General features: G+C 43.2%; 1 protein-coding gene across 4 annotated transcripts in view; it reads left to right on the top strand.

Moving 5' to 3' along the window:
- The window catches only part of LOC121442259 (serine/threonine-protein phosphatase 2A 55 kDa regulatory subunit B beta isoform), a 409,241-nt gene that overhangs the window by 303,863 nt on the left and 83,235 nt on the right, over positions 1-22,143 (top strand). For 3 of the 4 annotated variants that reach the window (XM_041643737.1, XM_041643738.1, XM_041643739.1), the window contains 3 exons: positions 7,070-7,167; positions 10,115-10,280; positions 21,216-21,328. In XM_041643737.1, coding sequence (XP_041499671.1) covers positions 7,070-7,167; positions 10,115-10,280; positions 21,216-21,328 — 377 coding nt within the window. Of the gene's footprint in view, positions 1-7,069; positions 7,168-7,453; positions 7,521-10,114; positions 10,281-21,215; positions 21,329-22,143 lie in introns of those variants that run through there. The other variant, XM_041643740.1, reaches the window with a different exon arrangement.

Below are 22,143 nucleotides of genomic sequence, written 5' to 3'. Positions count from 1 at the left end.
CAGTTTCAGCTCCCATGGAATGGACATCTTGCCTTACTGACTTCAGAGCATCTTGCGCAGCACAATTCCTGACTAAAGATGTGCCTAGCAAATGCCATAACAAGTGTGTTTTGGTGGCACAGTGCCTGGCTTGGAGCTACCTACCATCCTTTGTCCTTTTGGACCTGATGCGTGAGCAGCAAACAGGGTCAGCTACAGATGCCCCGCATTGCTCAGATAATAGGTCTGAAAGATTGGCAGGGTTTGCATCACCTGAGTAGATAATGACTCCTCTGTGTTTTGGAAGAGTGGGTGACAGATGGAAGACACCTTGACAGCAGATTCCACTGCTCCCCACACGGGCTCTCAGGCAAGTCCAGACGGCTATCACTTTCCCACTGTGTCTTTCTGCACTGAGAGACTTGTCATTGGGAAGACACCTCTACCCCGTGGGGAAGTAGCGTTCCATCTGTAGGGAAGCTCCCTCTTCCATCAGCACACATGTGCCACATGTGTGCCGCCTCGCGACAGTTCATGCTGGAGAGCTGGCCATCCCGGTGAAGCCGTGTGCCTTTTAATGGGAACAGCATGGTGCTGATGACTCACCTGCCTCCTCCCATCTGGACCTTCACAGCTCAGCAAGCGTGGAGAGTCTGGCTGCAGACGAGCAGAGAGAGCACAACTCCCGAACAGGGCTTGGCTAGGGCCCTTTGAAGGCATAATTTTATAATGGCCACCATGTGTGAATTGGAGTGGGCATCCTCTCACAGTACCCTGCTTTCATATTTGCACGGTTGAAAAATAGTACACCATCTCCACAGCAGGGGAAGGAGGAAACAAATCATGCCGTATTCTAATTAACCAAGTGGAAAGGGAAACTGGCCGTGTAGGAGAGTGAAATTAATGTGTGCACATGAGAGACAGAGGAAGGGGCGTTGGTTGGGGGCAGGGAGCCATGTTGTTCCAGTTCAATCTGAATTAGTAATCCGGTCCTGTGCTGAGAACTATGAGGAAGACCCAGGCAGAACAGTACGCTTAGTGACGTACTTCTAGGGATAAGGTGTAGTAAAGTCCAAGGTTTAAACTTCAGCTCCACACAAAGAAACAAACAAGAATACTTTTACATTCAAATAGCAGGGAAGTCATTCTAACAGTGACTTAAGCCATAGTGTCAAGTGTTTTTGCAAGCTCAGACATAGCTGACCTGAAGAAGGTCTTAGCTCCTCACTTGTCATTAAACATATTGTCCCGTTTCTCCAGCTGTCAACATGCAGTCTCTTAGCCTCTTAAAGTCCTCATGTTACCCCATATCACATGATCTGTGCCACCCACATATCATGAACACATATAATCATAAGAAAACATAACACATATATCACAAGAACACATAGATAAAGCACAAGAATAAAACTCCCCTCCCCCCCCCCCCCGCCACGGGAGCTGGAGAGATGGTTTAACAGCTAAGAGAGTGAAGAACTCTTGAAAAAGACCAAAGTTGAGCTCCAAGAACACATGCTGGGCAACTCCCAAGCACCTCTAATTCTAGCTCCAAGGGAATTGGATGCCTCTGGCTTCTGCGGGTTCCTGAACTCACATGCACATACCCACATACAGATGCATACACATACACAATTACAAATAATAAAAATGAATTTAGAAAAATAAACTCGCCTTAGAATCTTCAGTCCTACCCTCTTTATCACCTGAGTGACCTGTTGGTCACCTGAGTACAAAGGAGAAGAAGCAGTAGCCAGACTTTTCTGCTCTATAGATGAAGCATAGAAGTAGGTAAGGACTGAGTAGGGGTTACCCAAGAAGAATTCCTCCATTGCACGCTGTCTGCCCTTATTGAACTTGGAAGGCAAGAGCAGACTAACATATTGTTAACTGAGGGCACAATTGTGATATGATCCTTAAGAGTGAAACTACTGGATACTTGTCCTAATAGTCGTCTGTGAGAGGAAGAATAGCATCGGGTTGAAGTTAAAACCAGTGTGGACACAATTCATGATACCCCATTAAAGAAAAAGAATTTCATTTCCCCAGACACTGTTCACATAACAAAGGTCAAGTCTGGGTTAGGCAGGAAGTGTAGAGCAGACAAGAATGTAGCTTGTATCTTGCCCCTTAATTGGACCACAAGACACTATTTCAGTTACGAAAGCTTTCCCAAGAAAACCTGACCTGAAAACATGGGTGTCGACTTAAAACTGAGACCCAAGACTGAGAAGGGAGACCACAGACTCACAGAGACAGGAGTAAGTGATTCCCCTGTCAGGTCCCAAAGCTCCCCATTTGTTTAATGATCCATAAGGCCATGGGCAGTCTGACTAGAGATTCCTATGAGGAATAGCATGGGTATACATGCCCATTCTCCTGATGCCCCCATGGCCAATGAGGCAAGACACCTCGCCTAGAGGGATGCTCCTACTTTTTCCTATAGAAACCTAGCAACTGCTAGTTCACTACTGTAGTTTCACTACTGTGGTATGCTGTGAGGTGAATTTTCCATCCTTCCAAACATCCTTGTCTGAAGCAAAGATACAAAAACAGCCAAGAGTAGACTTGATCATCAGGAGGAAAGCCCAGGCTTGAGTGGGTGGGACCAAATGGTCAATACAGTAGGGCAGATGGCTCCCTATCCTTGGAACGTGTTTTAGATGGAAGATAAGGCTTGACCTCATTACCTGTTCATTTCTATCACCATGATTGATGTTAGAGGCAGTACCAGCGACCTGGACAGTGCAATGGCTCCACCAGTGGGCCCAGGGACTCTGAGTATAAGCCACCTTGTCCTTTTGATCAAAATGCCACCCCAGTCCATATGTCACCCAGTCACACACGCATCTCTTTTGACCAGGTACTCTGTTCTGACTCCAGCCTGGGGAGACACTATGGGAGACTAGGCCATAATTTCAGGGCTCCCTCTGTTCCCCCTCAGCCTCCCATCTTGTGAATACAACTGCCGAGTCAATATCCATTGTTCAGGTAAATGCAGACTTGATGTAGAAAATTACTAGTGTGAAACTTTTGTAAGATCCCCAGATTGATTTTTTTAAAAGAAAAAAGTCAGTCTTCGCGGCGCCAATTGAGCTAGAAACAGGGTTAGCAGGCCACTGTGTTGTGGAAATTAAATCAGCACGAATAGGTGGGGAGCACGGCCAGTCTCATACCACACAGGGTTTCCTTGAGAAAACCCTTTAACCACATTTGACCCCAGGCACTGTCTGGGGCTTTTGTTTCTCAGCCAGTGTGTGCTTTATCACCACCCATATAGAAATTAGAGGGGAAATGCTTCAGGTTTTAATTTCATACCCGGCAGTGCAATTATATTGAAATGAAATTTAGTGCAATATTGAGTTGTCCTATAAACTTATCTATGGTGAGAGTCATATGCCCTGGGAAGGATTGATTTCTGTCAATCACGATTTAGGATGAGGTTGCTGTAGCGACGTTTGCTAGCTTACGGTTGGGCCCAGTTCCCCGTCTTTCCAGGCTCACAGAAGTCCGCCTGTCTTGAGCAGCCAAGGTTTGCTCTATGAACAGCATGTTTCAAACACAAGAAAATGGGCATCTGAAGTCCCGGTATTTGGAAATTGGAATGTGAAGGTGATTCATGAGTTTTCTATCAATTATTAGGCAGTCAGAGACAGAGATAAGTAGAGATGGATGGGACAGTGAAGTCTTCCAGCTCTACCTAGCTGCTTAGCGGTGATAAATGAGTCAGGAAGCAGGAAAGTTCAAAACAGATATCAACTGATCTGCAGCAGCCTCCTATCCCCTCCAGGTTGGCTGGTAGGATTCTAACAAATCAAAAGTCTTTGAAAGAGGATAGAGGAATTGCATGCTCCGGCCATTCAAGTCGCTCTTTCTCTCGCAAGGTTCTCAAGGAAGGCAGAGGCCTGAACAATGGGGACAATTGCAACATAAGTGAGAAATATTTTATGGTCTAGGGCAATACCTTATATTTCATTATGGATGGTTCTAGTGGTGCTGGCTGGGGTTATGTGATTTCAACTTGAATCCTGTCCTATTTTCAGTGATTTAGATTTTAAGGAAAGACATTTCAGAGTCTGAGTAGAGTCACGTCTTCACAAGTAGCTTTTGCTTTGCTGAGAGTGGCCTTTTGTTGAGAGATGAACCAGGGCTCATGTTTGAACTTAACTATGTTGATACCTAACCTCACCCAAAGGAAAGAGCTCACCCTCAGCTCTCGGTGGAGAGGCTGCCTAGCCCACAGTCCAGAGTTCTGTGTGTCAACGTTGCTGCCCAAGGCAAGGGCATGAGCTGCACAGAAGCAGAACATTAAAACTCAGCCCCAGTGAGCCAGACATGACGGCACACACTGGTAACCATGACACTCCAGAGGCTGGGGCAGAAAGATCAGGAGTTTGAGGCCAGGCTTTAGGCCATTTGGCGAGTTCAAAGTGAGCCTGACCTGCATATCGAGGCCTATCTGAGACAACGCAAAACAAAATAAAGGTGAAGTGAGGTTGACATGGTTTGTTCCTAGCCAGGTCTCCCTACCACCTTGTCATTGCTCACACATCCTCTTTCTCTCTATGTCTGTCTCTGTCTCTGTCTCTCTCTCTCTCTCTCTCTCTGACTCTCTCTGTTAGTGTTTGAACAGTGTGAGAGTCATGATTCATTACTTAGGACTTGACAGAAGCTAGAAAGAGAAAAGAGACAGTTGAGTCCACCTTATGTTCTAAGCAGATCAGGAAGCTATTTCTGTCCTCACAGAAAGGCCAGAAGCAGTAGAGATGCTGGTCGCACACACTAGCCCTCGGTACATCTCGGAGAGAGCATTCTAAGGCAATTGCCGACAGCTAGCAGCTGACTTCTGTCCTCCAAGCAAAGAGTAAACTGTTAAGATACCCGAGCTTTAAGGAGGACAAGTGGCCAGTTCTCCAGCCATGCTCTGCTCTGCCTTCGTTTGTGAGTTCCTGATTTAGGAATTGGCCTTCCAAGCTTAGCAACCATGCTGCTTATTCTGTGCTTCATTTCCTGAGAAAATGGAATTGATTTCCAGTTTAGATCAATAAGGAATGAGGTTGACTTATCTACATTGAAGATGGTTAAAAGCCAGAAATCATAGACACTTGACCCACAAACCACATGCAACCCATAGATGAGATTAGTGTGTGAAGGGGATATGCCTGTGTGAGCATGGTATTTGTATAGATGTGCAAACACACCCCCATGTGTCAGAGGTTGTTATCTGACATCTTCCTCTATCTCTCTCTATATTTTTAATATTTATTAAAATTATTATTTTACAGTTTGATATATATATATGTAATGTATTTTGATCATACATACCCTCTCTTATCCCCTCCCACTCATACTGAACCCCTCTCCTTCCTTATTTTTTGAGATGAGTCTTTCACTGAACCTGGGGCTCACCAATCGGCTAGACTAGCTGGCCAGCGAGGTCCCAGGACCTCCATCTCTACCGCCCAGTGCTGAAATGGGAGATGGGAATGCCACACTATCCTCCTGTGTGAGCTCTGAGAGCCCAAGTTTGGGTCCTCAGGCTTACACAATAGGTACTTTACCCGCTGAGCCTCCCCCTCAGCCTGCAGACAAGATTTCCTTTATTAGCCCTGAACTTGGTGACACACCCCCAAACCTCGGTTCTCAGGAAGGGGAAGCAGGAAGCTGTCAAGTTGGAGACTAGTCTGCAGTATCTCTGACATCAGGTCAAACCTGGACTACCCAGAGAGACCCTGTCTCATAACAGGAAAAATTTATTTCTACTGTCACATGTTGAAAAAAATATTGTCGGTATATAGAATTTGCGGTATTTACATTAAGATGTAGATGTCTGGGTGCCAATTCCTTAAAGATTGAGGAGCTCAGACAGCATGTGCCATGTTGCACCTGCTCCTTAAAAGGGACTGCTTTTTCCATGTTCTTTTCCCTGTGGAGTTTGAACTGACTACTGATGGGGTCAAAATAAAATGTATGACTCTCTCTACTTCTGCACAAAGGGTGAGAATTAAGAATATTTTCATGTATGGAAAAGACACTGCTGTCAGGTGGGAAATTTTATGTCATTTATCTAACTAATGCCGGCATACCAGGAGCATCCTAAGATGATGATACACAAGCAAGAGATGAGACTTGAGTTCTTTGGAACTGTTGCCATGGTTTTCCACCTTGCCCTTGCCTTTGCTGTCATAGGTTCAAGCTTCAGCCAGTCCCCCAGTCAGAGGCTTAATCACAATCCTTTGCCTCTCTTGTTCTTTTTCCTTTCCCTTCTCTTTCAGGCTCTCTCCTCCTTATCTCTAAGCTCATTTGTTCCCTCCAATTGCTGATGTCATGTGGGGGAAAGATAGTGGGGAAATGAACCCCAGACATTGTCTCAAAAACTAGCCCTAATAAATCCAGTCGTGGGTGATTCACCTGTCTTTGCGCCACCGGGGTGACCCGCATTCAAGCTGATGTTCCCTCTCCACTTATGGATGCTCTGTGTTCCTAGCGCCTGCCCCTTTCTCTGACCTTGTGACACTGCCTCTCCAGTACCCTGTCCTGGAAAAAGGGAGTGATCACCAGGTGAGGTTCTGGGCTTAGGCAAGAGGGAGAGCCTGGGTGAAGTTCGAACGCGAATGAGATATCCCAGCGACCCCTGTGCTCTCTGTGCTTGGCATCAGCACTGACATCCTCAAGCTGCTTCCCTCAGTTATCAGAGCCAGCGCCAACCACCCCACTGACACCTGTGTGGGGACTTCCTAGAGTGGAATAGGGGCCTGTGGACAGTGAAAGTTAGCAAAGGAAGCCGCCATTTCCATGAGGGAAAAAAAAATCACTTTCTCTTCCACAAAACAAAGGGTGTGAACACGCCTTGCCCCTCAGTTTGCCTCAGATATTCCAGGAGCAGCCCAGAGTGCAGTGGGGGCCACCTAGGAAATTCGCTTTCCCAACTGCTGCTTCAAGTGGTACTTAAAATGCAGAACATAAAACCCTGTAAATTCCACTGCACAGCCGGAGCCCTAAGCCCTTAAATGCACAGGAAAGTGTGTCTATTATCTACCCTTTCGAAGTAAGTGTGCCGTTACTCAAATTGCTTTTGTCTTCTTCTTTTCAGCTGACATTATCTCTACGGTAGAATTCAACCACACGGGAGAGTTACTAGCGACAGGGGACAAGGGGGGTCGGGTTGTAATATTTCAGCGAGAACAGGAGGTAAGTGTCAGCCACTTGGAAATTCTCATTTTCTTCCCTTTTTAAGAGGAGGCCTCCCACTGTGCCTTAATCCTCACGTGTCTGTCACCCTTAACCTTGCCTTGTCTCTTTGCTCACCAAAGTAAAACTGCCAGAAAGTCATTAGCATCCGCAGTTCTAAGTTCAAGCTCACAAAAGCACCCCTAAGAGGGCTCTCCCCGGGCAGGGCTCCTTCTGCATAGTGAACCTTGGAAAACAGCAGCTGTTCTCATCTGACCTGCACAATTCCACAGGTGCTTCTGGAGGAGCAAACTCCAGCTGTTGTCTTGGGATCTGTCCTCCGGGTGTTGAAATCCCATCTCCCTTCATTTCAGGTACTGCCAGAATACATCTGGGAGAGGAAAATAGCTTTATTTGACAACAGCTGTAAGGAGGGCATGTCGGGTCAATAAAGAAAATGATGCTCAGCCCACCAAAAGGGTGAAATCCTTCAAAAGGGCTTCTCGGCCCAACAGATGGCACGTTAGTGTGGTGCTGGGTATCGTCTCTCATGCCACGTCTGGGGCTGGTTTCTTCCTGGGGCTTGGGTTCCACTAGAAATCCTCTTTCCCCCACATGAGTTGAGGATGCTCCCCCTCCCAGGCCTGTCTCTGTTTTCTCAGAATGGCCCAATTTGGTTTCCTTGCCCTCTGCTGGCACACTCTAGTCCTGCCAGCAGGGTAGTGTGTGTTTTAGCCACTCTCCCATCTGCCACTGTCTTCCTCCGAGATTCCCTGGGCACTGGGGAGATGTGGGGGAGGCCTGGTGTTAAGAGGAGGACTCCACAAGAGACTTCCCTAGCAATTTAATGCCCGCCTTGTGCCTCCAAGCCATTTGCATTACACCTCCCCCTCCAAAGAGGAAAGCCTCATTTAGGGGTGATATATTTGGTAATTGCACGTTATTTGCAATTAATTTCTATAAGGGCTTCATAATCCCTTGGGGGTTCTGTGTAAATTCAAGTACTCAGCATTAAATCAGGCACCCAGCCTATTACGTTGGCCCCAGAAACATGAAAATGTAGTTGGCAAGTAAGAACTAAATCGCTCTTCGTGACCTGGAATTTTTCCTGCTTTTTCCAGAGCTGTCTGGTGCTAATTGGTCTGGCACATGCTACACACACTTGACAGTCTGATTTGGATGGTAGCAAATCAAGCCTCTGAGAAATTTTTTGTTAAGGTGGACCGGTCCTCTGTGAGTTAGCAGGAGAGCATCGAGGGTGTCAGCATCTGAAGTCCTTTGAAAACTGATTTTCAAATCTCCAATTTAAAAAAAAAAATCCAATTAGGTTCACAGCTATGATTAAGGGGAACTGGAAGAGCTATTTAGCATAAATTACCCAAGGCTGCATGTCGCCAGTAATATTCCACCCCGCATTTCCTGCTAACTATTTATAGGTTTCACCTATTCTCATTTACGGGGGAATTTGGGAAGCCTGACTCATTAGGAGAATGATGGGGGGCACACCTTCCAAAGCAGTATGGGTGGGTTCACCAGAACACAAACATCAGCGAGGATGAGATCATGGAGTTCAGTGTTCAGCTTCCGCAGAGTTTGGGGCTCAGGCACATACATGGCTTGTCTGACAAAGACCGTGTGGCATCAGTTGAGGCCAGTGACCCTTTAATAGTGTTATCACTCCCGCCAGAGCTGCTCCAAAGGACCTCAGTCCTCAGTGTCTGCAGGCCACTAAACTCAACAGAAGTACCCACTTCCAGGCAAGCTGAGACACGCCTCCGGGTGTCCTGTTTCCGTTTAAGATCATATATTTTAAATGGACCCTTTTCTTTAAAAATCAAACTTCTATTTAAAATATGTTTAATGAAACCCAAATTTTAATTTTTGAACAGATTTTTCAAAGCCAAATCTCGAGACACGATTTGGGTGGCACGGTTCTAAAATACCTGCCATCCATCTTCCCTATTGTCTCTCTCTCTCTGTCCTCTTCAAGAGGCTTTTTCCTCCTCTTCACCTTTTTCTGTGACTTCAGGCCCTTGGCTTTGTGCTCCTGTGTCTCATCATTTATTTAGTGCCTGCTGTTTGCACTTTGCATAATTAGTGCTAGGGGAAAGAAGGAGGTAAAGTCCATTCTTCTCCTCCTGATGCAGATGGCACTCATGTGCAGATGGCCCTTTCATCACGACACTGGATAAAATGGAGGTGGGAGGAACCCATGTCCAAATCCGCACCACAATTGCTGTGTGACTTTGAAAGAGTCACTTACAGCCCTGAGCCTCTAGGGTCCCTCTCTCAGATCTGCCTATGTCTCAGCGATCCCGTGAGCACTGAAAGTTGCCACCACTCTGTACCTTTCATAGGGATTGTTATAAGTATGTGTGAGCATCTGCAGATTCGAATATTAGATCTTCTATTTATATTGATTGCAAAGTCTTATCCTATTTTAACTTGTTTCCTTTCCTTTTCTTTTCTTTCTTGCTTCTTTGTTTTCTGTTTGTTGTTTGTTTTTTGTTTTGTTTTGTTTGTTTTTTGACAGGGTTTCTTTGTGTAACAGCCCTGGCTGTCCTGGAACTCTCTTTGTAGACTAGGCTTGCCTCAAATTCAGAGATCTACCTGCCTTGCCCTCCCAAGTGCTGGGATTAAGGTTGTGCACCACCACACCCGGCACCTTCTGTTTCTATGTATATGTTATGATATACACTTTGTGTTAATATAGTTTAAAGATATCATTTATAAAAGTGCATATTGTGTGTGTGTGTGTGTGTGTATGTTTCTGTTATTAGCCAACAGAGTGCATGCTTTGGGAACCAGTACACTAAAGCTGAATCTATGACTGCCATGATCTTGGCCTCCCCACGCTGTGATGTAGCCTGCCAGCCCACCCCTAACCGCTTTGCTCAGAGGGAAAAAAGAGTTGGCACTTGCTTTAAATGGTCTTAATTTTCTATGTGTGTGTTCTACCGTCCTACAGAGTAAAAACCAGGTTCACCGTAGGGGTGAATACAATGTTTACAGCACATTCCAGAGCCATGAACCCGAGTTCGATTACCTGAAGAGTTTAGAGATAGAAGAAAAAATTAATAAGATAAGATGGCTCCCGCAGCAGAACGCGGCTTACTTTCTCCTGTCGACCAATGGTATGTGCAAGTGATTTCCTTTCTCATGTTTAATATTTTCAGAAACAGTCAACCAGACCTGTAAGACTCTCTTAACCTCAGTGTTCCTCCGTCCCTTAAGGGCTTGTGAAAAACTTAGAAACCCTGTTTGCAAGATGTTTAGCAAAAATCATGGCACACGCAGAGTTGGGCTCAGTAAATAGTAGCTATTCTTTTTATAAATATCCAATTTATGACCCAATTTTTGTGGAACCCGTTATCTGCAGTTTCCTAATGGAGATTGCTTGCAGGTGTTTGAGGGGGTGTGACTTCCTGTCTTAAGATTCATCGCATGTTATTCTGGGAACGCATTTCAGGAAACTCAACATGCCGTCGGCATTTTGAAAAAATAGTTATTAATCCCTGAATATATTTTAGGGCCTGCAAAACAGATGTCTGTGTATCTGAGAAAATCAAGTTCTGGACCGGGAGCACAAGACCGGAGGAGCTAGGGATGCTCCCTAAAACTGATCAAGAAAAAGTCTCTTTATCTGCCTTCAAACTCTCCCTGTAGGGAGAATTGATAACCCATAGAGAAGAAAGGATGCTGGCAGGTGAATAAAGCCAGGTCCCATATTCACTCCGGGAATGAAGTTGCCTGCATTCAGAATTTTAACCCCTTTCTTGAGGGTTAAAAAAAAAAATTCCAAAACCAGTTTGAAATTCAGTCACTACTGAAGAATGCTAACAGAAAAGGGTAACACAAAGATTAAGAGAGAATTACAGACCGCTGCCCAAGCAAAGAGGTTAAAGAATGACTCATTTCATCATGTGTGTGAGTCTGTGATGAATACATGCTTGTATGTCTCAAGAGTCTCGCATCAAGTACAGAAAAATGCAGGCAATGTCTAGGACACAACCAAGCATATGATCTTGTTAAAGATGAGAAAGACACACAGCCAAGGGCTTCCTGTTACTAAGCCTTGACTGTTCACTGTGGGTCACTTGTAAATTTGTCCCTTTTATCATATTTAATTTTGAAAGTATATACTGTGAGTCACAGGTCAATCTTATAGAAAAAAGGAGAAGAGAATGTAAAGCAGATGATCCTCCAACCCCTCCAATATAAAGCCAGGGTACAGATCTGAAATGTGACCACTCTTGATTAGCTTTTTGGGAGTGATTCAAGCGTGCCTCAGGATGATCAGGTGTCTATGTCTCTGTTTTTTTTTTATATTCCAGTTAATTTCATTCCTTCTTATAACTGCTTTTATTGTTCTGTTTACCTTTTGGAACCCTGATCTCTTGGAGGCCAAATCACCTCATCTTATTTCCATTTATTCTCTTGTGATTTTTTTTCTTTTCTGTTCAAGTCTCACTCCGAGACTCTGTTATCACACATTACTGTGAAGGAGACTTATGGTGGGTTTTCATGTAATTAGTTCGGTATCGAAGAAGTGTCTGGTTGTCTTCCATATCTAGGTTACATTATAGTATGAAATTTAGCCTATTGATTATTGCAATAAAATCCAAAGGCTTATTAACTACTTTGTGGGGGGGGATGGGAAAGAAAGTGAAATTCAATGAAGATTAATTATATAGCATAATGTTCTGTTAATTGAGTTTTTAAATAGTTTTTTGATTAACAAGGATATTATCTTCCCATTTGGGATGCTATTTCAAATGCCAATTGCATCTCAGAATGACTCTTCGAAGAAAAATTCCCATGTTCATATGCGCTTTTCTTTTCTATACTAATATTAAGGTTGAACATCTTCCCCTAAGCCAAATAGGTTAACATTCAAAAATTAGTGGAAGACAATGGGAATTACTATATAAGAGAGAAAATGAAGATAAATGATAAGGTTGTGTTTAAAGCTGCCACAAGTGATGATAAACTACTCGGAGAACAAGGCAAGAGAAAGGAAAAGCCATTTCTCACATTAACAGCTACATGCTTCTTGGGGTTCCCCCCTCCTCCACAAAGCTTCAAGATTTCTGAGTCAAATGAAAATGCTGTGATAATATAGGCAAGTATGACCCCAGGCAGCACAACCTTGGGGAACTGGATTGAATTCCATCAATTATCTTTTTGGAGGGAAAGGGTGCTTATCTCATTAGTTGAGTATAGTTACTAATTCTACTAGACTGTGTCCTCAGCGTCGTAACTTTTAAAGACAAATAAAGCGAGCATTCCATAGTGAAATAGACCTTGAAGAGATCTGCCACACAAAGACACATTGCTCTGCTTGGGTTACTCCTCCTGCCTGACTGCTTATGTCAGGCAGAGCACTACGGTGCTCATTGTGAAAATTTAAAAAATACCCAGACACAAAGCAAAGGTGTTCAGGTACGGGGAGAACTACTACTCATGTCTCTTATAGAAAAAAAGATATAAATAATGTTCTATTAACAGAAATATGATCTCTTCTTCAAGGTGTTTTTAAAGCAGGCTGTTAAATTTAATAATACAGCAACAAGAATGTTTTCCTAACCGATATTTTATTAAAATACTGCATAATTTTTAATGACTGCATATGACTTCCTTGTATGGTCTGATTCTTTTTTTTTTTTTTTTTTTTTTATTTTAATTTATTTATTTATTAAGAATTTCTGCCTCGTCCCCACAACCGCTTCCCATTTCCCTCCCCCTCCCCCGATCAAGTCCCCCCCCCCCCTCATCTGCTCGAAGAGCAATCAGGGTTCCCTGACCTGTGGGAAGCCCAAGGACTGCCCACCTCTATCCAGGTCTCCTAAGGTGAGCATTCAAACTGCCTAGGCTCCCACAAAGCCAGTACGTGCAGTAGGATCAAAAACCCACTGCAATTGTTCTTGAGTTCTCAGTATTCCTCATTGTCCGCTATGTTCAGCTAGTCTGGATTTATCCCATGCTTTTTCAGACCTAGGCCAGCTGGCCTTGGTGAGATCCCAATAGAACATCCCCATTGACTTAGTGTGTGGGTGCACCCCTCGTGGTCCTGAGTTCCTTGCTCGTGCTCCGTCTCCTTCTGCTCCTGATTTGGACCTTGAGATTTCTGTCCGGTGCTCCCGTGTGGGTCTCTGTCTCTGTCTCCTTTCATCGCCTGATGAAGGTTAATATTCCTGAGGATGCCTATGTGTTTGTCTTTGGATTCACCTTATTTAGCTTCTCTAGGAACATGAATTATAGGCTCAATGTCCTTTATTTATGGCTAGAAACCAAATATGAGTGAGTACATCCCATGTTCCTCTTTTTGGGTCTGGCTTACCTCACTCAGGATAGTGTTTTCTATTTCCGTCCATTTGTATGCAAAATTCAAGAAGTCCTTGTTTTTTACTGCTGAGTAATACTCTAATATGTATATATTCCATACTTTCTTCATCCATTCTTCCGTTGAAGGGCATCTAGGTTGTTTCCAGGTTCTGGCTATTACAAACAATGCTGCCATGAACATAGTTGAGCATATACTTTTGTTGTATGATAGGGCCTCTCTTGGGTATATTCCCAAGAGTGGTATTGCTGGATCCAGGGGTAGGTTGATCCCGAATTTCCTGAGAAACCGAAACACTGCTTTCCAGAGTGGTTGCACAAGTTTGCATTCCCACCAGCAATGGGTGAGTGTACCCCTTTCTCCACAGCCTCTCCAGCAAAGGCTATCATTGGTGTTTTTGATTTTAGCCATTCTGACAGGTGTAAGGTGGTATCTTAAAGTTGTCTTGATTTGCATTTCCCTGATCGCTAAGGAAGTTGAGCATGACCTTAAGTGTCTTTTGGCCATTTGAAGTTCTTCTGTTGAGAATTCTCTGTTCAGATCATTGCCCCATTTTATAATTGGGTTGATTAGCCTTTTACGGTCTAGTTTCTTGAGTTCTTTATATATTTTGGAGATCAAACCTTTGTCAGTTGCAGGGTTGGTGAAGATCTTCTCCCAGTCAGTGGGTTGTCTTTTTGTCTTAGTGACAGTGTCCTTTGCTTTACAGAAGCTTCTCAGCCTCAGGAAGTCCCATTTATTCAATGATGCCCTTAGTGTCTGTGCTGCTGGGGTTATACATAGGAAGTGGTCTCCTGTGCCCATGTGTTGTAGAGTACTTCCCACTTTCTCTTCTATCAGGTTCAGTGTGTTCGGACTGATATTGAGGTCTTTAATCCATTTGGATTTGAGTTTTGTGCATGGTGATAGATATGGATCTATTTTCATTCTTCTACAGATTGACATCCAGTTTTGCCAGCACCATTTGTTGAAGATGCTCTCTTTTTTCCATTGTATACTTTTAGCTCCTTTATCGAAGATCAGGTGTTCATAGGTTTGTGGGTTAATGTCAGGGTCTTCTATTCGATTCCATTGGTCGACTTCTCTGTTTTTATGCCAATACCAAGCTGTTTTCAATACTGTAGCTCTGTAATAGAGTTTGAAGTCAGGGATGGTAATGCCTCCAGACAATCCTTTATTGTATAAGATTGTTTTGGCTATCCTGGGTTTTTTGTTTTTCCATATAAAGTTGATTATTGTCTTCTCCAGATCTGTGAAGAATTTTGATGGGATTTTGATGGGGATTGCATTGAATCTATAGATTGCTTTTGGTAGAATTGCCATTTTTACTATGTTGGTCCTCCCAATCCAAGAGCAAGGGAGGTCTTTCCATTTTCTGGTGTCTTCTTCAATTTCTTTCTTCAAAGACTTATAGTTCTTGTCAAGTAGATCTTTCACTTCCTTGGTCAGGGTTACCCCAAGGTATTTTATGCTATTTGTGGCTATCGTGAAAGGTGATGCTTCTCTGATTTCCCTCTCTGCTTCCTTATCCTTGGTGTATAGGAAGGCAACTGATTTTTTGGAGTTGATCTTGTATCCTGCCACGTTACTAAAGCTGTTTATCAGCTGTAGGAGTTCTTTGGTAGAATTTTTGGGGTCGCTTATGTACACTATCATATCATCTGCAAATAACGAAAGCTTAACTTCTTCCTTTCCAATACGAATCCCCTTGATCTCCTTATGTTGTCTTATTGCTATTGCTAGAATTTCAAGCACTATATTGAAGAGGTATGGCGAGAGTGGACATCCTTGTCGTGTTCCTGATTTTAGTGGGATGGCTTTGAGTTTTTCTCCGTTCAATTTAATGTTAGCTGTTGGCTTGCTGTAAATAGCTTTTATTATATTTAGGTAGGACCCTTGTATCCCTATTCTCTCCAAGACCTTTATCATAAAGGGGTGTTGAATTTTGTCGAATGCTTTTTCCGCATCTAGTGAAATGATCATATGGTTTTTTTCTTTCAGTTTATTTATATGGTGGATTACATTGATAGATTTGCGTATGTTGAACCAGCCCTGCATCTCTGGGATGAAGCCTACTTGATCATAATGGATAATTTTTCTTATGTGTTCTTGGATTCGGTTTGCCAGTATTTTATTGAAAATTTTTGCGTCGATGTTCATGAGTGAGATCGGTCTGTAATTCTCTTTCTTGGTTGGGTCTTTTTGTGGTTTTGGTATCAGGGTAACTGTAGCTTCATAAAAGGAATTTGGCAATGACTCTTCTGATTCTATATTGTGAAATACCTTAAGGAGTATAGGTATTAATTCTTCTTGGAAGTTCTGGTAGAATTCTGCATTGAAACCATCTGGTCCTGGGCTTTTTTTCGAAGGGAGATTTTTGATAACCATTTCTAATTCTTCGCGAGAAACCGGTCTATTTAGATCATTCACCTGGTCTTGGTTTAGCTTTGGTATATGATACTTATTTAAAAAAATGTCCATTTCTTTTGTATTTTCCAGTTTTGTGGCATACAGGCTTTTGTAGTAAGATCTAATGATTCTCTGAATTTCCTCTGTGTCTGTGGTTATGTCCCCCTTTTCATTTCTGATCTTATTTATTTGCGTGTTCTCTCTCTGTCGTTTAATTAGTTTGGATAGGGGTTTGTCGATCTTGTTGATTTTCTCCAAGAACCAGCTTTTTGTTTCATTGATTCTTTGGACTGTTTTCTGTGTTTCTATTTTGTTGATTTCAGCCCTCAGTTTTATTATTTCCAGTCTTCTACTTCTCCTGGGCGCGTCTGCTTCTTTTTTTTCTAGAGCTTTCAGGTGTGTTTTTAAGTCCCCAATGTATGCATTCTCCGTTTTCTTTAAGTGGGCACTTAGTGCTATGAACTTTCCTCTTAGCACTGCTTTCATTGTGTCCCATAGGTTTGAGTATGTTGTCCCTTTATTTTCATTAAATTCAAGGAAGACTTTAATTTCTTTCTTGATTTCTTCCTTGACCCAGGCGTGGTTCAGTAGTTGACTGTTCAGTTTCCATGAGTTTGTCGGTTTTTTGGGGGCAGCGTGGTTGTTGCCTTCTAACTTTAATCCGTGATGATCTGATAAGACACAGGTGGACACTGAGATTTTTTTGTATCTGTGGAGGTTTCCTTTGTTTCCGAGTATGTGGTCAATTTTTGAGAAGGTTCCATGAGCTGCAGAGAAGAAGGTATATTCTTTCCTATTTGGGTGGAATGTTCTATAGATGTCTGTTAAGTCCATTTGCTTCATTACCTCCAATAATTCTCTTAATTCTCTATTAGGTTTCTGTCTGATTGACCTGTCCTTTGGAGAGAGAGGTGTGTTGAAGTCTCCTACTACTAGTGTGTGTGGTTTGATGTCTGCCTTGAGTTCTAGTAATATTTCTTTTACATAAGTAGGTGCTTTTATATTGGGGGCGTATATATTCAGGATTGAGACGTCCTCCTGATGAATTGTTCCTGTTATGAGTATAAAGTGACCGTCTCGGTCTCTGTATGGTCTGATTCTTCTGTGTTCTAATGACTTCTTATTATTTCCTCATGTGATTTCAGTCTTCTGTATCTTAATAATAAGTCTCCCATTGTTAGATGTATAGTTGTTAACAGATTCTTACTACAAATTATATATCCTAGAGAGTACTAGATTACATATAATAGCATCTGTAAACACAGTATGTGGATAGCTGTTGGTATAAATATACAATTGGGTAGAATCCAGATATCACCTATATAGTATAGGGCTTATTAGAAGGCTTAAGTCAGGAAATAGTGGAAGACTACAGAAACTGTACACCATAATCTTAGTCCACTGGAACTGAGAGAAGTTTTTCTTTTCTAACTTTTCTGGTCATTTTCACTTTCCAATTGCAATGGCATGTACCTCTTATATAATAAAAGAAAGAAACTGATTAAATGCATAATGTTATTATAAATACTTACTATTATTGTAGTTCCTTACCACAAATTACTGCATACAGAAAATATAGGAGTATGCACAAGAGATGGCCATGGGGCAGCACATCTTTAATCCCAGCACTAGACAGGCTGATGATGTAGGTCTCTGTTCCAGGACAGCCAGAGCTACACAGGGAGACCCCATCCAAAATCAAAAACAATGTATACAGAACGCTGATTGTGGTTTATCCCTAACTGGAGGTCATACAGGCAAGTTTGATCCTGGTGTTTTGCTTGTGATTTCTATTTTTCTCTATGGCAATTAATCATTTAAAATACAAAATACAAGATAAAATGCCTTGCAAGTAACTAGATTTGGACACTCTTCAAAGACAAACAACAGCAAGTATTTAGTGATGAAGTTCACTGGCTTGTGGGTTGTTCTCAGCCACAGCTGATGAGGAGCAGATCAAGTGACTGCACAAATACGGTCGTCCATGTTTAACCTTCTCGCTCTAAAAAAAGCAGCTTCACGTGAGCAGGGTCTCAAGAGAGCTTGGGACAAGAGGCATGTGAGCACAGAGCTAGAAAGTTCTAAATTCAGCCCACAGCTTGGAAAGGTCCTCCTCCCAGCACATGGATGAGAACCATGGATCCTGCGAGGAGCAGCCTCACCAACCATGAGAGGATAGGCTTGAGAGCCCAAATAATACCCGTGTGTATGGAGGTGGGTTTTCACTAAAATATCACTACTGCTGCTGAGAGCCCACAGCATAGTACTTTTGAGATCTCTAAGAACAAGATGTGAAGGTATGAACTACTGAGGGACCGTGTGCCTTTGCTGGCAAGAGTGGTCCTCCTAGAAGGGAAGACCTGGGAGGTGATAGTGTGGAGCCTGGTGAGCAGTGGAGAAATGAGACAGGACAGAAGGCCAAAGAATCCCGTTAAGAGCAGTTTAGCGGGTCAGCTTTTCTCCCCCAGAAGACACGGATGTGTAGACATCCTTGTGGGATGACGCTCAAGGCAAGAGCATACCCTGCTCTTACTGTCGAGTTGTGGCTCGGCGTTGCTAATTCTAATGACAGCTGCTGTTTAGACACCATGTTGAGAGATTAAACTTGCTGATTCATTTTATCCTAAGATTCCCATGAGAAAGATGGCATTTCCACCAGTGTATAATAAAACGGCATGCAGAGCGACACCTGTGGAATATGGAAATATGTGAATGTATACTGAACTGAGATTTAAGTGGGCACTCTGCACGCCCTTATCTCCTTACGATCATTCCCCAGGACTGTTTTGTGTGTACCTTCTTACAAGGACCATAGTCCTTGGCCATGTAGCAGTTGAAAAAGAGAGAGATGGGGGGAGGGGAAAGAGAGAAGGACGTAACTCTTCCTAGGTATGTTGGAGGAGATTTCTTGTAGATATGAGGAAGAAAACAGCCAGAAGCAGAGACAGAGACATCTAGAAGAATCCAGCATTAACATGGCCAGACTGAGCTGGGAAGAGAGAGGAAGGGCCAAAGAGGAGTCACCGACCAAGAGGTGGCAACCTGGGCCAAGAGACTGGTACAGTCAAAATGGCTTGAGTTATATAGAAGCCAGAGGACCTAGGAAAAGGGAGAGCCCAGCCCTGTGCTGGAGAATTCAGGGTAGAGACAGGATATGCTAGCCAGGAAGACCCTGTAACAGGTAAGAACTAAAGGGTTCTGGGAGAACCTGGCAACCAGAAATCTGTTTTCTTATGCCAATAGGCATCTCAGCTGTTTGTCCTGGGTTTGAGACCTAACAGCTGTCTAAGGCAGTAGTGAAAATTAAGCCCTACAGTATCTCACACCAAATCCTGTCTAACAGACAAATACAGAGAAATCAAGTGTGTCCCTGCCTTTCAGAAGGAAAGATGAAGACAATCACAGACTGCAAATGTGTGATCTGATAAGGAAGGTGTTCAAGGCCATATGGCACACAGACAAGACTGACTTAGCCAAAACATGTCTTCTAAAAATACAGAATTGAAATCCTGGGTGGAGCATGCCTTGCCAGTTCCCCAGAGTCCCAGTTCACCTCCGTCATTACCCTGAGCTGTCAGCACCTGGAGGCATTGGAGTTCTCATGTTTGTTTCAGTGCTATAGAAAAGAGCAGGTGTCATCAAGAGATGCAAGGTAATAGGACAGTCTAGACTTTAGTTTACATCCTGGAACTATCAGGAAGAAGCAAGAAGGAAAAGAGAGAGGGTGGATGGAAGAACAGAGGGAATAAGAGAGAAGGGGAGAAGAAAGGAGAGGAGAGGAGAGGACTGGACAGGACAGGACAGGACAGGACAGAGTTGAGGGACTGATACTCAGGGCTTTGCATATGCTAGACAACTGAGTTATGCCCTCCTCCTGATAAAAGCGTTTTTGTTTTATCTCTACATCATTTTATTTCCCTGAATATTATAAAAGACACTCTTACAGAGAGAAGATCCATTCACATTCAGACCAATATATATTTGATAATGGATATTGATATTATTGAGCCTGAACAATACCCCAGGTACCTCTAAATATTGTAATAATGGTGATGAATATGACAGATAAAACTCCAGAAATTTCTAGTGACAGATAAATAAATAAATCATTGACCAGCTTAGCCAATTGATAGGGAAGTGTACTATATAGAAGAAAAGAAGGAGAGAGAGGAGGGAAAGTCAGAGCAAGTGGTCAAAAACAAAGAAAAAATGGAGAATGGAGAATTAGAATGCAGCCGTTTGTATATGGGCTCTATATAAGCTACTCTGAGGCTGGAACATAAAAAAATGAGTGAGTCATGTGAAAAGGTCATGGGGAAGTAATTCAATGGCAGAGAACTTTTGGAGCATCTATACGTCCTGGGTTTAACCCTCAGTTCCAGATAGATTAGATAAAAGATAGATAGATAGATAGATAGATAGATAGATAGATAGATAGCATAGAAGGAAGCCACAGGAGTTTGGGAACAGTGTGGTCAGCAATACGAGAGGGTTGAGGAAGTCAAGAGCGCGAGGTTATGAAGGGATGTTGGGGGCATAGCGAGGACCTAATGTGGGATAATGCTCTTGTACATTGTAAAGATTTGTCATTTGTATTAATTTAATAAAATGCTGATAGGCCAGTAGCCAGGCAGAAAGTCTAGGCGGGGTGACCAGACTAAGAGAATTCTGGGAAGAGCAAAAGTAGAGATGCAGTTCCAAGCTGGATGCAGAAGAAGTAAGATGAGAATGCCTTACTGAGAAAAGGTACCAAGTCACATGGATAAACATAGACAAGAATTATGGATTACTTTAAGCTGTAAGAGTTAAGAATAAGCCTGAGCTAATAGGCAAAACAGTTTATAATTGTTATAAGCCTTTGTGTGATTCTTTGGGACTGAACAGGTACACACCAGAAAAAAACAGAAATTTCCAGTGTCTAAGAAGTGTGGATGCTAAAAATAGAGATGGTTACCGCCCAGAGAGATCATGAACATTATATTCATTTCCATGTACTAACAGTTACACAGTGAACTCTATCTATGTGACTATTCTCATTCAGCTTCAGTCAATATTAAATGAGTCAAATTAAAATGTAAAATGTATGTTTCACAACATGTCATCATAGAAAGCCATTTGTCCCAACATAGTCTGTGTTTTTGTCTTGCCTTGTGAACTTTTCCTTCAAATGGCATGGGATGTGCACAGGACAGCACTTTCGAGAGCTGACTCCTATAGCCCATCTTGCCATCATTACCTTGGCCACCAGCACCCCATCTCCCATCCCCAGAGGAGACTTCCTTGTCCTGCCATCCTTACTTCTGGTTGCCTTCCACAGATAAAACTGTGAAGCTGTGGAAAGTCAGTGAGCGCGATAAGAGGCCAGAAGGCTACAACCTGAAAGATGAGGAAGGCCGGCTCCGGGATCCTGCTACCATCACGACCCTGCGGGTGAGTGGCTTGACTGTTCCAGCCATGCCTTTTGGCAGTCTGGGTTACCAGGGGCAGGGAAATGCCCCCCTAAAGTTGGGCACATGCTGGCCACAGCAGCAAATTACAACTATAATATGTGGTTGAAGGCACTGGGCAGAGCCCCAGCCTGCTTGAGTCTGGTGGCAGATGGAGGGATGGGAAAGGTGCCAGGCCCTAATGACTACAAATCCATGTTTCTCCTTTGTCCCTAAGGACTTGCCACATGGCCACTGCCATCCGTTGCTGTATTCTTGGCCTGTCTATTTACATTATCTAGCATGTCTTGAATACCTTCTGTAGTTGGCAGAAGGGGCACAAAGCTGCTAGGTTGGAAGGTTTGCTCAGGAGAACCCAAGCATCCGTATCTAACAGACCTAGGTTCAAACTCTGCCACTTATCAGAACCTTACCCGGCTCTTGTGTTTGTCAGATGTTGTTCCTGTGCTATTTTATCTGACAGAAACTATTTGAAGGACAAATTGTTTATTTTAGCCCACAGTTTCAGAGATTTTTGTCCAGGGCCTGCTGAGTCCATTGCCTTCAGGCTGTGCTGAGGAAGCAGTAACAGCAGTAACGGCATATGTAGAGTGGACTCACTTCATAGTGGTCCAAACACAAAGGGACAGACAGACAGGATGAAGTCAGAGACAAGATACCCTCCAAAGACAAATCCTTAGATCTCCTCTCTCCAACCAGGCCCCCTCTTCCAATAATTCCACCAAATTATGAACCCGACAAGAGATTGACTATGGTTGAAGAGAGCCTGTTTGATTAATCACCTTTGGTGATTAGATC

This window comes from Microtus oregoni, unplaced genomic scaffold, assembly GCF_018167655.1.
Source record: "Microtus oregoni isolate MIOR12 unplaced genomic scaffold, Mior012 000088F_ref0000325, whole genome shotgun sequence".
Classification (NCBI taxonomy): domain Eukaryota; kingdom Metazoa; phylum Chordata; class Mammalia; order Rodentia; family Cricetidae; genus Microtus; species Microtus oregoni.
This window is presented reverse-complemented; position numbering and strand designations above follow the sequence as displayed.